Source organism: Oxyura jamaicensis, chromosome 9 (genome assembly GCF_011077185.1).
Source record: "Oxyura jamaicensis isolate SHBP4307 breed ruddy duck chromosome 9, BPBGC_Ojam_1.0, whole genome shotgun sequence".
Lineage (NCBI taxonomy): Eukaryota > Metazoa > Chordata > Aves > Anseriformes > Anatidae > Oxyura > Oxyura jamaicensis.
Genome location: NC_048901.1, coordinates 21,510,760 through 21,524,406, shown reverse-complemented (window position 1 = coordinate 21,524,406; position 13,647 = coordinate 21,510,760). Strand labels below are relative to the sequence as shown.

The window sequence follows — 13,647 nt, the reverse complement described above, 5'->3', positions numbered from 1 at the left end:
AACACTGCCTCCACTGCAACGGCCCTGAAAAAGATGGGCAGCTGCGAGCGTTGGTGGCGACGCTATGGTTTTGGAGGAACACGGTTCTAAAACATACATGTAGTTCGAATCTGGCTTCCTCTATAATCAAAACATGTTGTTTCATCTGCAAAACATCAAGAAGCTCAGAACAATGCTTACGCTTTTCCACCACAATGGTGAAGCAAAAACTGTGTGTTTTAGGAAATCCAAAAATGACTAAGACCGCATTCATTTCTCTGCACCTGCTTTGAAGCATCAATAGGCTTGTTTACAACATCAAAATTCCAAAAATACTTACTTGTGGATGAAACAAGAATCCCGGGGAAGGTCTCAAGTATTTCTCTTTTAAAGCTTCGAGTGGGTCAGTTAACTTTCTTTTCTCTACTCTGTAAATGTTAAAATTAGATTTGCTTATGATAAATCAGTCTCAGATATTAATAATTATACAGCTACTCATGTTTAAAACAGTCAATTATACATCAAGCAGTTTGTTTCTCAGAGGTAATGGTAAGAGATAAGGAAGTACAGTCAGCTCCGGGTTCCCGCACACGGCTCGTTACTGCGGGCGGGGGCTGCGGATCGCCGTCGAAGGGCGATCGTGCCATTTACATAGGAAGCAATCCCACTTCAAAAGACCAGCAATAATGGTAGCAAAAAGCAACGACTAACTACCGAGGACTTTTATGAAGAAATAAGGCGACCAAGCGTGCTCTCCACTCAGCGGAGTGGAATTCGAGGCAACGGGAGCTGTGAGCAAAGAGGTGCCTTCCTGCCTGCCCATGCGAGACCTCACTGTTGCCATCCTGGAGACCATTCTCTGCGTATTTAGGTGGCCCTAAATGAGGCTGTACGAGAAATGCAGGCTTGCAGGAAGGCACTGGAGCCAACCTGCCACCAACCAAGACTGTGATCAACTAACGTGCGTGTTTGGGAGGGAAGCGCAGTGTGGGTGATTCAAAGCAGTGTGGAAATTTGAGGTCTTTTTGCTTTCTCTGTCACTGATGTGTACGGTTTAAGGGACAGATCCTGTTGTCCTTACGTAGATGTCATTCATGGCTCAGTAACAAGCACCCTTGTACTATGTTGCCAGAATTTCTATAGCCTTCGTTAGTTTGCAGCGCGGGCCCATAAAACACAAATAATTATTTCCACTGCTTCAGGCATTTAAAATCACCGTGACACAAAGAAAACCTACGGTCTAATACAGGTATCAATCTGACATAAATAAAATCATCCCAATAAATAACATCATACCATGTTTCTTCATAATACCTGTTATCTCAGGTGGGAGCACTGTGCAAAAACTATGCCCATAGCATTTCTTTTTCGATAAAGTAATAACAAATTAACATCGTTTTCACGGCCATAACCTTTTTTAACAATAGGCTGTAAAATCGGTCATAAAATCGGTCATTTAGATTATAAACAAACTTTTTTTTTTTGGCTAATATTTCCCTAGGCTAATTTAGATGCATGACTTCAGCTGATTGCAGATATGCAAGCAGAAAGGCAAAGGGCACGAACGGGGGCTGACGTACACAGGATGTAGGTGAAATCCAGATCCCAGTGAAATTGGTGTCAGCTCTACTGGAAGACACCGAGGGGTCGGCGTTTTACAACTGGTTTTCAAAACCTCACTTGACTGACAGTGTCTGCCTGCGTGCCTGTCAAAGCCAACACAAAGGCTCCCATTGATTTCGTAAGGCAGATCAGATTAACTAACCCATGGTTAGGCTTTGTACACACAGGGACATTGTGCCTTCAATTATACTAATGAAATGCCTAGATAAATCCAGCCATTACTCAAATCAGTGTTAAAAGGGGCAGAAATCACTCTCAATTTCCATACTTTTTATGCACCTTAGGATAAATTTGCTTCTTGTTGTTCTTACGAGATCTTGCCATTTAATTCAGGAAGAACAAAGAGGTGGTGCACAACTGGCAGCCTTTTGGGATGTTCTCTGATTTCCAGGGAAGAAAAGAAACAGGAGGCAGTAAAGCCAGGTTGGAAGCATTTTGGAAGAAAAGTAATTTGTGGCAAACCAGTGCTGTCAAACACACAGTAAATATAAAACCACTTACTACTGATGCCAGTGCAACAGTCCTGCACATCAAGCTGTGCAGGTTAAATCAGCGACTCACTGCAAATAGGGCAGTAATGAAGACTTGCTAATTATGGCATTACCGCACCCAGGGTGTGCAGGTCAGCAGGCAGCCTGCCCCTTTCCCCCTGCAGTGACCCCTGTAGGGTCGGCAGGAAGGGAATGGGGTTGTCCCGTGCCTGCGGGCAGGTGGCCCCTAACTGCTGTACCAAAGGGTGCCAGGGAGCAGCGTTACCTGTAAATGGGATCCATAAAGAAGGGAGTCGGTCGGGCGTGCTGCAAAGAGGACTCAGACGCTTTCCTTTGCTCGAGGTCGCCTCCTTTCTTTTCACCAAAGACGTGGTTTTTCCGAGGCTCGGCCTGTTTTGTGCCACTGGCTCGACTTCTGCTGCCCATGCTCAGATCTAGAGGCTGGTCCTGGCTTGCCGCAGGCGGAGCTGCTGGCTTTGAGGGTATGGGAGTAACGGGCTTCTCCTCCTTACGCTTAGTGGTGAGGTCAAAGGGAGACTCAGAGCTTCCCTTTGGGATCTTCTTGAGTTCACTGGGTGATTGGGGCTCCACTTTCAAGGGTAACGGTCTCAAGTCTCTATCAGGAAATGGATACATTGATTGAGAGAATGCTGGAAAAAATGGGAGGGGAAACATGGAAGGGTAAGGTAAAGCTCCAACTTTTTTGTCTTGCAGCCCCACAAGTCCTGTTGAACCAAAGTATTTCTCAGCAATAGAAGCAATAGCCTTTATAGAATCATTCACCGCTCCTGACACCGCAGTCTGCTCCTCTAAAGATGGTGAGAAAATGGAATGATTGCTGTGGTCTTTCTTATTATTTATTGAAGCCAAACTCTGCAGAGAGCTTACTTTGTCTTTGAACATTTTACCATTTTCTTTAAATTTCTCTTTCTCACTTTCAATGTCACTTTCCAGATCAGAGCCAGAGGTGGTTTCCAGGTCACTGCCACTGGGGGTACTGACATCGTCAAGGTCACTACTCTCTGACTGGTCACTGAGTTTCTCATGCGGCCTCTCTTCAGAGGACCTCTCTGGTTGAAGCTCCACTGGCTTATTTTCCCCTACAGATGGTTGCTTATTTAGTGCCTTCAAAATATCCTGGGTGGCTGGCAGTATCTGAGGATTGGTCATGAGGGGACTTTGACTTTTGTTTGTCTGATCTGCGCTCGGTAGTCCTTTAACAGGAGAACTAGTAGGTAGCAAAGGTGGCCTGTGGTACAAGCCTGAAGGAAACAGACCAGGGAAGCTAAAAGAAAATCCAGGAGCTGTTGGAAAGGTAAGACCAGCAGGATGCCTATTGGCTCCAAAATAGTCAGCAAGGCCCGGATTTGCATGATTCATATTAACCATGGACGTTTTATCCATAGCTGGGGTTCCAGGAAGTGAAATGCCTTGGCCAAAAAATCCTCCTGCTGCAAAATGGTTCTTGCCCTCACAAAATCTCCTGTGTTTATTTAAGGAAGACGTAGTGCTGAACATTTGTCCACAGTCTTTGCACTTGATTTGGGTTCTGCAATCAGCATGCATGCGCTTATGTCGACAAAGGTTTGAAAACTGAGTATAGGATTTATGGCAGACCTCACCTGTATGTAAACAACAACAACAACAAATCTCAGGCTTTATGATAATTGCCCCCACCCTCAAAATTTTGCAAATAAAACCATTTTTACCCTCCAAATGTCAATTAGGAAGCCGTTAAGGAGAAGTCTGGGTGCACAAAAGCTACTGTACTGTTCCAAAGCAAGGCATCCAAGCAGACAAATGTCTAAAGACAGCACCAAAAAACCCCCTCCAACAAACCAGAGCAGGTCTGAAATCACTAAAAGATAACGCTTTTGGCTCCTCGTTTGCTCTTTGCATTGCACAGCGTTGCACATTCGATACCATTATTTCGCATTGCGTTAGCACCCAGAGCCCTGCCACGAGCCGTGGCTTGGTGCTGTAACACGGATGAACCCACGGTGCTCCTGATGAGTGAGCACTCATGTCCCCAGATGCCTCCATCAGCGTCACTGTGCACACGTGTAAGTTAGCCAGAAACATTTGCAGGGCCAGGCAGGAGACAGACAGAGCTGCCTGGCAGAGCTCTCGGCCTGCAAGACCCAAGGACATGAAAGAGGCAAAGGAGAAGACAACCAGGTATTTCCAAGGGCATACTATTATTAACAGACATTATTTTTGATTCATAATTAAGAAGTTAATCTCATGAAAGCCCAGGCTACAGCTTCTAGAGTAACCTCAGTCTGGTACTCTTGCATGCCCAAAGCGTTTCCATATGTGTAATGCATACGGTCCCTACAGGTGCCTTAGAAGCCGTAACTATAAATCCATGTTTTAATAACTTTACTAGTCTTAATATTACTTATTTGTTTCTTGCCCACGAAAAAAAAAAAAAAATACACCGTATTTCAACAACAACTTCCTTTAAAAATGCAGCTGTATTTGTTTGCGTGTCCGATGCTCAGAACAGCTCAATGGATTTCCTTCCAAGCTCCTCTGGGATGAGAGTAACTTCAGCCTCACAAAAGAAGCACTTAGAGAAAGCCAAGGGGAGATCTACCTTGATCTCCTGGGCCTGAGCTGGACTGCGACACTCATCGTGCTGCAGCACAGCTTCCAGCTCGCAGTTTGGGTAGCAGGAGGCTGAAAGTCACCCCATCAACAAGTGCAGAGCAAGATGCACCACTGTGGAGACTGAATTATGTCAATGAAGCCAATGGGATTTTTTTAGTTCCCCACAAAATCTTTATGTCACTTTTTTTTCCTTCTTACATTTAGTGTAGGTTACCATTTTTATGATTTTTCTGGTCTCTTTTCCCACCCTTCGGACTAGCGGGGACAACCAGCTGCGCTCCTCAATGCGCTAATATCTGTCCGTGCCTCTGGACTACCTTGCTTCTCCTGGTATCAGCTCTAGCTTTGTTTAAAAACAAGGCAACAACATTATCAGTAAGCAGTGTTATCCCTCTGTAATAAATCTCTCTTTTTTTTTTTTTTTCCCAGCCAGGAAAAAGCATGTTGCCACTGTATTTTTATTTAATTTGCGTTATATCATCGGCTCTCATCTTTCACACATCAAAGCCACACAACAATACACATTGTGTATTCTGAGGCCTTTTTAACAATCATTTTCATGATTTGAGACAGACTGACATAATTTACAATGCCTCTATTTTAAGCCTGCAAAGGAAACTGAATTGAATGTATCCCATCCTGCACTGTTGGTTCCCATGAACTGCAATCACGTCCTCTGACTTCCACTCGCACCGGGCCCTGCGCTAACCTTCCTGCTCGTCCAGATCGCTGCCCTTGAGAAACTTGACCACTTGTTGTCATGTCTCGACTGTTTACCTCTTCAGGAGGCTGCTCCATATCTCAGCAACAATGCTCCCATTGTTCGAGGGCCTGATCCTGCCCGCGCTGCACCCACCCCTTCTCCCTATTCATGCCCCGTTGACATCCCTGGGACAATTCGTGGGGTAAAGAGCGCAGAATTGGGCCCAAGCACAGGAAATTTGCAATGCGGTAATTCAGGAAGAATGTTTGTTGCTGTGTATCAGTTAGTGTTCCTGCTGGAAATCTTCATTCACAAGGAAAGAAACAGAAGAGAAAGGAAAAAAAAAATGAAAGAGAAAAAAAAAGAGCACAGAAAAGAAAAGAAGAGCTGCTCTTGCTCCTTTAAAATGCTTGATTTTTTTCTTAATAAGTGCCTTCTGTTTCTCTTTTAGGAAAATATTTTATTTGCCTGTTTAATATGGAACTATTTTTTATTTCATAGAGAACTACTTGTTGTATTTCCTTTCCTGTGTTTCATTTGCTGCAAATATAAAGCTCTAATTTTCTGCTGTTTTCTCCTGTTTTTAGCCTCATCCCAGCTATAAGATCTCTTCTAACACCAAAGAAACTCATTGCCATAGCTCACGGGACAGGATCAGGCCCGCACAGTTAAGCTTACGGAAGCTTTGTGCAGCCCTCTCCAGCACTGCTGAGCTCTTGCACAAGAAGTTCCTCCCGCTTCCACTGGCTGATCACAGAAACCGAAATTAAACTGACCACGACGGTACAGCTTGAGTGAGCACATCCACAGGCCTTCACAACCTTCATTTTGGGTATTACGGGCCAGCTCCCATCACATCCAAGCAGGAAACCTCCATCCGCACTGATGGAGTTGTGCGCGATGCATTACAGCAGAGCATCAGACAACGTGTTTTTCTTCAAAAAAACAAAATCCCCATTCTCCCTTCTGAAAATGCATACTTACAGAACTAGGCTAGTGTATGATTTAAAACAAATCATATTTTATGGGCTCTCGATTTTCTAGCAGGTTGTGCTAAGGGCCTGCTCCTTCTCTACAGGATTATATTAAATGTAATGCTGCAGTCAGAGTAGCAACTGGGGGAAAAAGGGTTTATTGGCACAGATCTAGAGTTTGGGAAGTTCTCCTTTATAGGAGATACATTATCCATTTATTATTCTCCATTAAACTACTCGGAAGTCAACAGAACTGAGATATATTCTACTCTTGGAGACACGCAAAGAGAGACCCTTACAAACTGTTAAAGAGAGTTGCAAAATATTCATTTGACTAATGCATCTGATCTCAGCTTTAAAACACAACTAAATGGATAATGGTAAAAACATTAAAATATACATCTTTTTTTATTATTACCTTGATGAAGCAATTAGCTGGTGTACTGAGGAGTTCACCTTTCTAAGGCTAACAGTTATTTAAAGCTATTTAATGAGGTGCCTCTTGCATTTAACAGCCTATTAAAAACATGGGCTTTCAAGGTTGACCAAGAAATTTTGGGGACAGCTCCAAAGTCCTTACTGCCCAGAGGAGTCTCACTCTCGGGGCTGTCCCCTGAACCCGGGTGGGATGTGGCAGCAGCGAGCCGCTCACCCAGCGCCCGCTGGTTCTGCAGAAGACCAGCTGTGCAGATTGCCTGCACTGCCCCGACCTCCCCGGGAGTCCCGGGAGCCAGGACTACTCAGGCAAGTCCTTGTTACAAGATCTACCTCTTTTTCACCACATGACTTTTATTTCCAAGTAAAGCTTTGCTTAAAATGTAGTGGATGGGGGACGGTTATCAACTTTAATTGCTTCCACGTATCAAAGCAACAGAAGCTGGGTTTGATTTCTCCTGTTACACCTTATTACATCCTTTAAATCTTAGTGCCATACTTTTAAGCAGCTAACTTGTAAGGGAAGCTTCCCTCCTTGCAGCTTTTATTGCTGCACAGATCCAGGTTTAACCCAAACTCCCAGCCTGTCTCCCAGACTGCAGAAATTCATCTCGTGCTTAAGCACGCTCCGTACCGCGATCGTCTCTGGACCCCAAATTAGCCAGCAGTTAAGTTTGCATATTTTCTGCTTATTAAAAAAATTACCCTAAGTACTATTTTGAATACGTTCGGTCTATTATGGCATGTGGTTTCTATTTGGAGAGGCTGGAGATTTTGCGAAGGCAGTGAGTAATTACCTTAGTGTTGGTGAGTTTTCACTCAAGCTTGGGCGGTGTACTGTAATAAGAGACAGTTGCCATAAACAGACTGGTAGAGTAAATCATGGTGTGTGGCCTTCTGGTGGAAAACAGATATCTCCTTGAGGTGACCCTACCTCCCTCCCATTGCTCAGCAAAGCCTACCAACATGTGGTCTCCAAACCCTTTTGTTCTGTAATTACATGGCTATTATTCAGAGGTTGCTCAATGGGTTTTCATCTCTCATCCTGTGCATTTCAAGAACAGCGGTTGCTGGTTTGATTTATCAGAATAAATAGTAACAAAACCATTTTAAGATTATTTCACTTGAGAGAGGTGCCGCTTTCGCAATTTTGTGCTGGGCACTGGCTGCAAGAGGACTAACTGAAGGTTCCCTACCTGGGCCAGAAGCTATCGTTGTCTAATAAGTATAAATTTAAAGTGTAATTACTTAACCTGTAGTCCTAGGTCTAAGAATTATTAGTGATGTTTATTATTGGATTGGGTTAGTTATACATCTTACTGAAGAAGCCCATCAAAAGGATTATCTAACCCAATGGCAGATATACAGACTTCCCATAAATTAGTCTTGCGAGCCATTACTGCTCCCCTTGAGGCATTATACGACCCAAAGCATGTGTCAAAGCAGCATTTTAGAGCTCCCTGGGTTTCTATATGCTGAGGAGGCAAATGCCCCAGTCGCAGCCGCCCGCTCCAGTGAACGGGACCTTGCAGTATCATCTGGAGCTGCAACTTTGCTGTCTTCTGCTGCAACAGCAACCTGCCGTGCCTAGCATGCTGCCTGGCTGGGGTGTCACTTCTCCTGTCAGACTTGGTGTGAAATAGGAGCATAGAAAATACAGTCAGCTGGAAAAAAGTATCAAGATGACATTTGGGTAAATTCTTTTTGAGAACAGCAGAAGGTGAAGAAGTTTAGAGAACAGGGAAGGGAGGTGTTCAGAAGGTGCTTTTAAAGCCATAGCAGGTGCCTGAAAAGAACGTGGCAGACATTAGTGCTAGCAAGAATAATATTCTTAAGTATTTTTTGCCTCTGCATCCCTGGTGAAAGGGAGAGAAAGCAACTTGCAACATTACTGTGTGCACCCAGATTCTCCGATCTCACACCAGGATCTGGCCAAGTAGCAAACACAACCCTTGGGACTCTGAGGACCTGATTTATAGCCCGGTATAGAGTCAGGCCCACACATAGGAGGCAAGTTTTATTGCTGGAGCAGCTGTTGGCAAAGCTCTAATAGCTAAACCCAGTACTTAAATTTGGGGCATGCAAAAGAGCCTCGAGGAGGGAGGCAAGCTCCTCTGGCTGATATACAATGGCTTTAAGGTTTACTTTCCAATTCCCGCAAAACTCATGCTATCTGCTGGAGAGACCCTGTGGCCCAAAATTAATTTCTAGAGCAAAGCAGGCTTTCAGGTCCTGCTAGCTCTGCCTAACACCCAACGTATCCAGACTGTGCCATCCCTACGGCTGGATGGGACACCCTCCCTGCCCTTGCTGGTACTGTCACCTCCTCCCCAGCACCAATGCTGCCCTGCGTGGCAGGGATGGATCCAGCACTGCCTGCAGCATGGGGGCTGCTGCTCCTCCAAAGGAGCAGGAAGGACAGCAGCCAGCTCAGCGTGGTGTAAAGCACGGCTCCCTCTTGCCAGATCTCACTCCCCACTTGCCCTTTGCATCTATGCATGGAAAAATATCCCAGGGACAAGAGGTACATTTATACATCACACAGTGTCTGCCTGAAAAGGAAAGTCATATGAAAGCAATGCTGTGCATCGGACTATGAATTACCCAATTCTCATTTAATAACTCACAGCCCCCACGAAACCAAGGAAGCACAACACAACCTCCTGCCTGCAGATTATGCCGCTTTTTGACAAAAGAAACACACTTAACCAAAGACGTTTAGTGGAAGACTTACATATAAAAGGTTTGACACTGCTGTGGATGTGTTTATGCTGTTTGAGGCCTGAAGAAGTGGCAAACGTTTTGCCACACTCTGGACAAGCGTGAGCACGAGCCCCAACATGCTGGGAACGAATGTGCCTCTGGAGGTTGCTGGGGTCCGTGAAAACCTGCTAGGAAATGAGTACTCATTAACCAAGAAACTTAACTGCAGAAGAAGCCAGTTAACACAAGCGTCTTTCAGAATTCAGACCTCAAAGCTACTGGGAGCTTTTTAGGATTAAAAAATGGTGGATGCTTGTTGCACCTCAACACGGCCTATGGGCATCAGTGGGAGCTGTGCCTGCAGGACGGGGGCTTGCAGGACGGGGCCTCTGTTTCCCAGGATCAGCCAAATATTTGGTGGAGCTGTTAACACCTATGCAGCCACCACAGCAGAAGCATTTGCCCCTGCGATTAGAAGTCATGCTTTTGAGGCCAGTGACTTCCTGTGCAACACCTTCACAGAAAACGAGTCAAAATACGGCTACGTGAAACCTCCAAACACTACTGCAATATAAACACTTTGCTGAGCACATGGCAGCAAGAAATCTCACTCACAGGCCCAGTATCTAGGGCTTGGCTGCAACTTACAAGTGTCAGCTCAATGCCAATTTCCCATTATTGCAGCAAATCTACTTAAATATGAGAAAGTGCTTAAGCAAAAGGCGCAGGCTTTGGGAATCTGGTAAAACATAATTTCATACAAATACACCGTGCAGCAAGCACTGTGCTGGAAGTGATACAGATGCTCTGATCTCATCTGTAGATGAGATGCTCTAGGGATGAGATGCTCAGCGCAGTCAGAACCAGGCATTTTTTCTTATTTTGATTTATATTGCAGTAGTGTCCTTCCAAATCAAAAGGGGTGGGAAGCTAACATACACAAAGTAAAGATTTAAACCCTTGGGAAACGGGCTGAAGCGCTACGGGAGCGCTACGCCCTGAAGTACCCCAACCCTGGCTGCCCCTGTGGGCTCAGTGACACGAGAGATGCCGGGCAGCCTACAAATTCACTGTACCTTGGCACAGTTCTCACACTCGTAGTGCTTGCCGCTGTCATGCGACATTTGGTGACGTATCAAGTTGGACTTCCAGTTGAAAGCTTTGGGGCACTGGTCGCACTTGTACTCCCGCTCTTCGCTGTGGGACAGCATGTGCTTCTCCAGGCTGCGGAAACAGGAGCAGGGGTTACCAGCAGTTGGCAGATCAGATAACCACATTAAGAAAAAAAAAAGGCCCAAAGGCCCAATCCCAACAGAGCCAGGTCCGCTGCGTGCCAGGCCTGTCCCTGCTGGGAGGCAGAGCATCCCCTCTGTACCACGGTAACACATCGGCTGACATTTCACCAGGCCACTTGCAAATACTCCAGCAGATGATGCTTCCATCACTCCCCAGGGAGATTATTCCATCCACCTCTCAATATTTCACTCTGGTAATTCCTCCCTGCAGTCTGAATCATTTCTACCTTATTGCTCTCACTCCAACGACATCTAGGATCCTATCACCTGATGTCGCTCCGCTCCTACGATGGCACTCAGTCTTTTCTACAGCAGGAGTAGACTGGAATAACTCCAGTGGTAGAGGACAGAAAGAGCATAAGCAAGCAGAACAAAGCTTCTGAATACAGCACACTAAGAGTAAAGTTATCCTTGATGATTAATTATGTTCAATTATGTAGTTCTTTCCTTAGTAGTTTGTTCAGTCTGTTAGTAGCATATTCAATTCCTACCTGATTTCTTTCGCATGTCTTTGAAGTCATTTTCACCTCTGAATTTTCTGAATTTGTCTTTTATTAGTCATCTGCAGCAATTAAAAATTGGGGCCTTGCCTGCTAACATTTCTAGAACAATTGCCTCTCCACCATGCACTGGCAAACCAATCTCAATCAGACCTAGACAGACCCTTGTCCCCACTCTCCCAGACGCCTGATGTGGGTACACCACCCACCATCAGCACCAGAACACTCCTGGCCCTCCCCCAAATGTCCAGACCTCAATCTTCACACTCAGCTCTTTCTCAGTTTAATTATGCACACCCTCCAGCGTGGCTCATTCGGGCCTTTTGTTTTATATAATCTGTGTATAGCATGCTTCTGTACTTTTTTTTGCAGGGAACTGTCTTTGTGGTGTATTAGCCTCTCAATAATTCAGGAGTTCGGAGAATGACTGCATTCTCTCTCATTTTTCACTCTTTCTCACAGTACTGCCCATCTATTTATGATGACTCGTTCTTTGTTTTCTGCCCTTTCTTTTTAATATTTAATTTTTTAAGCTAAATTTACATTTGCTCAATGATTCCCATATGTTAGATATTGTCCTCTGGTTCATGGGCAGAAAAGAGCTTTAACACCAAATAACTCACCATGGAGAGAAATGTCAGCCCCAACTACTGCCGCACCCACCCTGCTGCAGCCCTTTCAACTTCTCTACTGACATCAGCCCTTCTGCATCCATCACTCGGGCTGAAAATTAGACACGTGGAGCTGGAAACTGCCCAGCAGCAGGCAGCGAGGACGGCGTTGCGCATGCACAACTTCACACTCCGTGTCTGTGACCTATGGGAGCAGCGTTTGGCACGTCGTGTTCTAGATATTCTAAGTAATTTCTACCCAAAAGTGGGGAGAACTCACTTCGTCTGAACTATAACCACTCCTCTGATTTCTCTGTCATGAGCCCAACTCAGGGCATCTAAAGATCTGATTATCAGAAGATCCAGTTCTTAAATTCAGGTCCCTATTAATAATTGAATTTCTGATTTATTGAGACTCCATCAATTTCCAAGGTCTAAAACACCAATGAGCAGAAAAAAATTATTCATCTTTGGTGCGTACTCCAAAAGGTGTCAGATTCTGCCCTGGCTGATGCCCTGCATGATCTGACCGAAGCCATATCAGAATTTGCCCTATTAAATCATTTTAAAGCACTTATTCCTACCTTTGCAAATCTGGGAAGACTTGATCGCACTCTTTACACTCCTGGATTTCATGCACATCCTGAAGGTCGTTCTCATTCTCAAGCTTTTTCTGGAAGTCCTCCTCCACCATGGAGAATGCGGAGTGAGGTGTGCTGCAGGGGAACTTCTGGTGGTCTACAAGCTCAGCCTTGGACTCAAAGAGCTGGTCGCAGTCCTCGCAGCGATACTGGCGCTCCTCTGGAAGACAAAACGGTTGATGAGATTACACCAATTTTCGGTCTTTTTAGTTACTCTCAGGAGTTACTCAACAGTGTAGTTAAATAAATGGCTATTTAGTAAAAAACAAAAACAAAAGCAAAACAAACAAAAAAAAGAAGCAAGGATGCTTTGTAATACTTTCTAATACCACTTTAATTCTAAAATATATATGGCAGTGTACTGCTACCTGCTTGGGTGACAACCAGTAGGGATTCCTAAAATTGGCTTGGTACAAAAGTCAGTGTGCTTAAAACTATCCTAGAAAGCGATATATGGGATCTGAGGTGGATATCCAGTGCAGGTTCTCGGTCTCTGCCTATTCGAATGAAGCGGACTGACACAAACACCAGCAATTCAAAGAGCCAAAAGGTTGTTCATAGCTTTTCAAAGTCTCTTCATTTCCATTCCAGCACCCAACCCTGTTCAAGGTGAGCCAGAGCGAGAAGAAAATCCCAAAATGCAGGTGTGAAGAAGGGAATCCTATGCTGTTTGTTGTTGTTGTTGTTGTGTTTGTTTTTTTTTTGTTGGATTTTCCACTGACAGCCCACATGAGTAGCCACATGCCCTGTTCTGGTTCCAGAGTTATCTGCCCTGCAGATACAAATGCCCAGGTGCCAAGGAGTCTGGCTGAAATCTTGGCTGGATATAATTGGTGCCTACTTGAGGGCTGAGTTGCTCCAGAGAAATCACCACTAGGACTGCTTTCTACTAGCAATACTTCGGTCCAAATCTGTTCCTAAATTAGCCCTGTGGGACACATATTCCTGTGTGACTGCAGAGAACTCCTCTGGTGTCGTTGATACAGCTTGACCAGATGGAATAGGCATGGAAAACAGTATGCTTAAAAAGGGTGACAACTTTAGCAACAACTAAAGTCACCAACATACCAAAAAACAAA

General features: G+C 44.8%; 1 protein-coding gene across 13 annotated transcripts in view; it reads right to left on the bottom strand.

Annotated features, from left to right (window-relative positions):
• The window catches only part of MECOM (MDS1 and EVI1 complex locus), a 313,650-nt gene that overhangs the window by 21,851 nt on the left and 278,152 nt on the right, over nt 1-13,647 (bottom strand). For 9 of the 13 annotated variants that reach the window (XM_035334589.1, XM_035334585.1, XM_035334587.1 and 6 more), the window contains 5 exons: nt 12,512-12,728; nt 10,598-10,745; nt 9,553-9,709; nt 2,359-3,715; nt 320-407 (listed from right to left, as the gene is read on the bottom strand). In XM_035334589.1, the coding sequence (XP_035190480.1) occupies nt 320-407; nt 2,359-3,715; nt 9,553-9,709; nt 10,598-10,745; nt 12,512-12,728 (1,967 nt within the window). The remainder of the gene's footprint in view (nt 1-319; nt 408-2,358; nt 3,716-9,552; nt 9,710-10,597; nt 10,746-12,511; nt 12,729-13,647) is intronic. The other 4 variants (XM_035334586.1, XM_035334588.1, XM_035334596.1 and 1 more) reach the window with 3 other exon arrangements.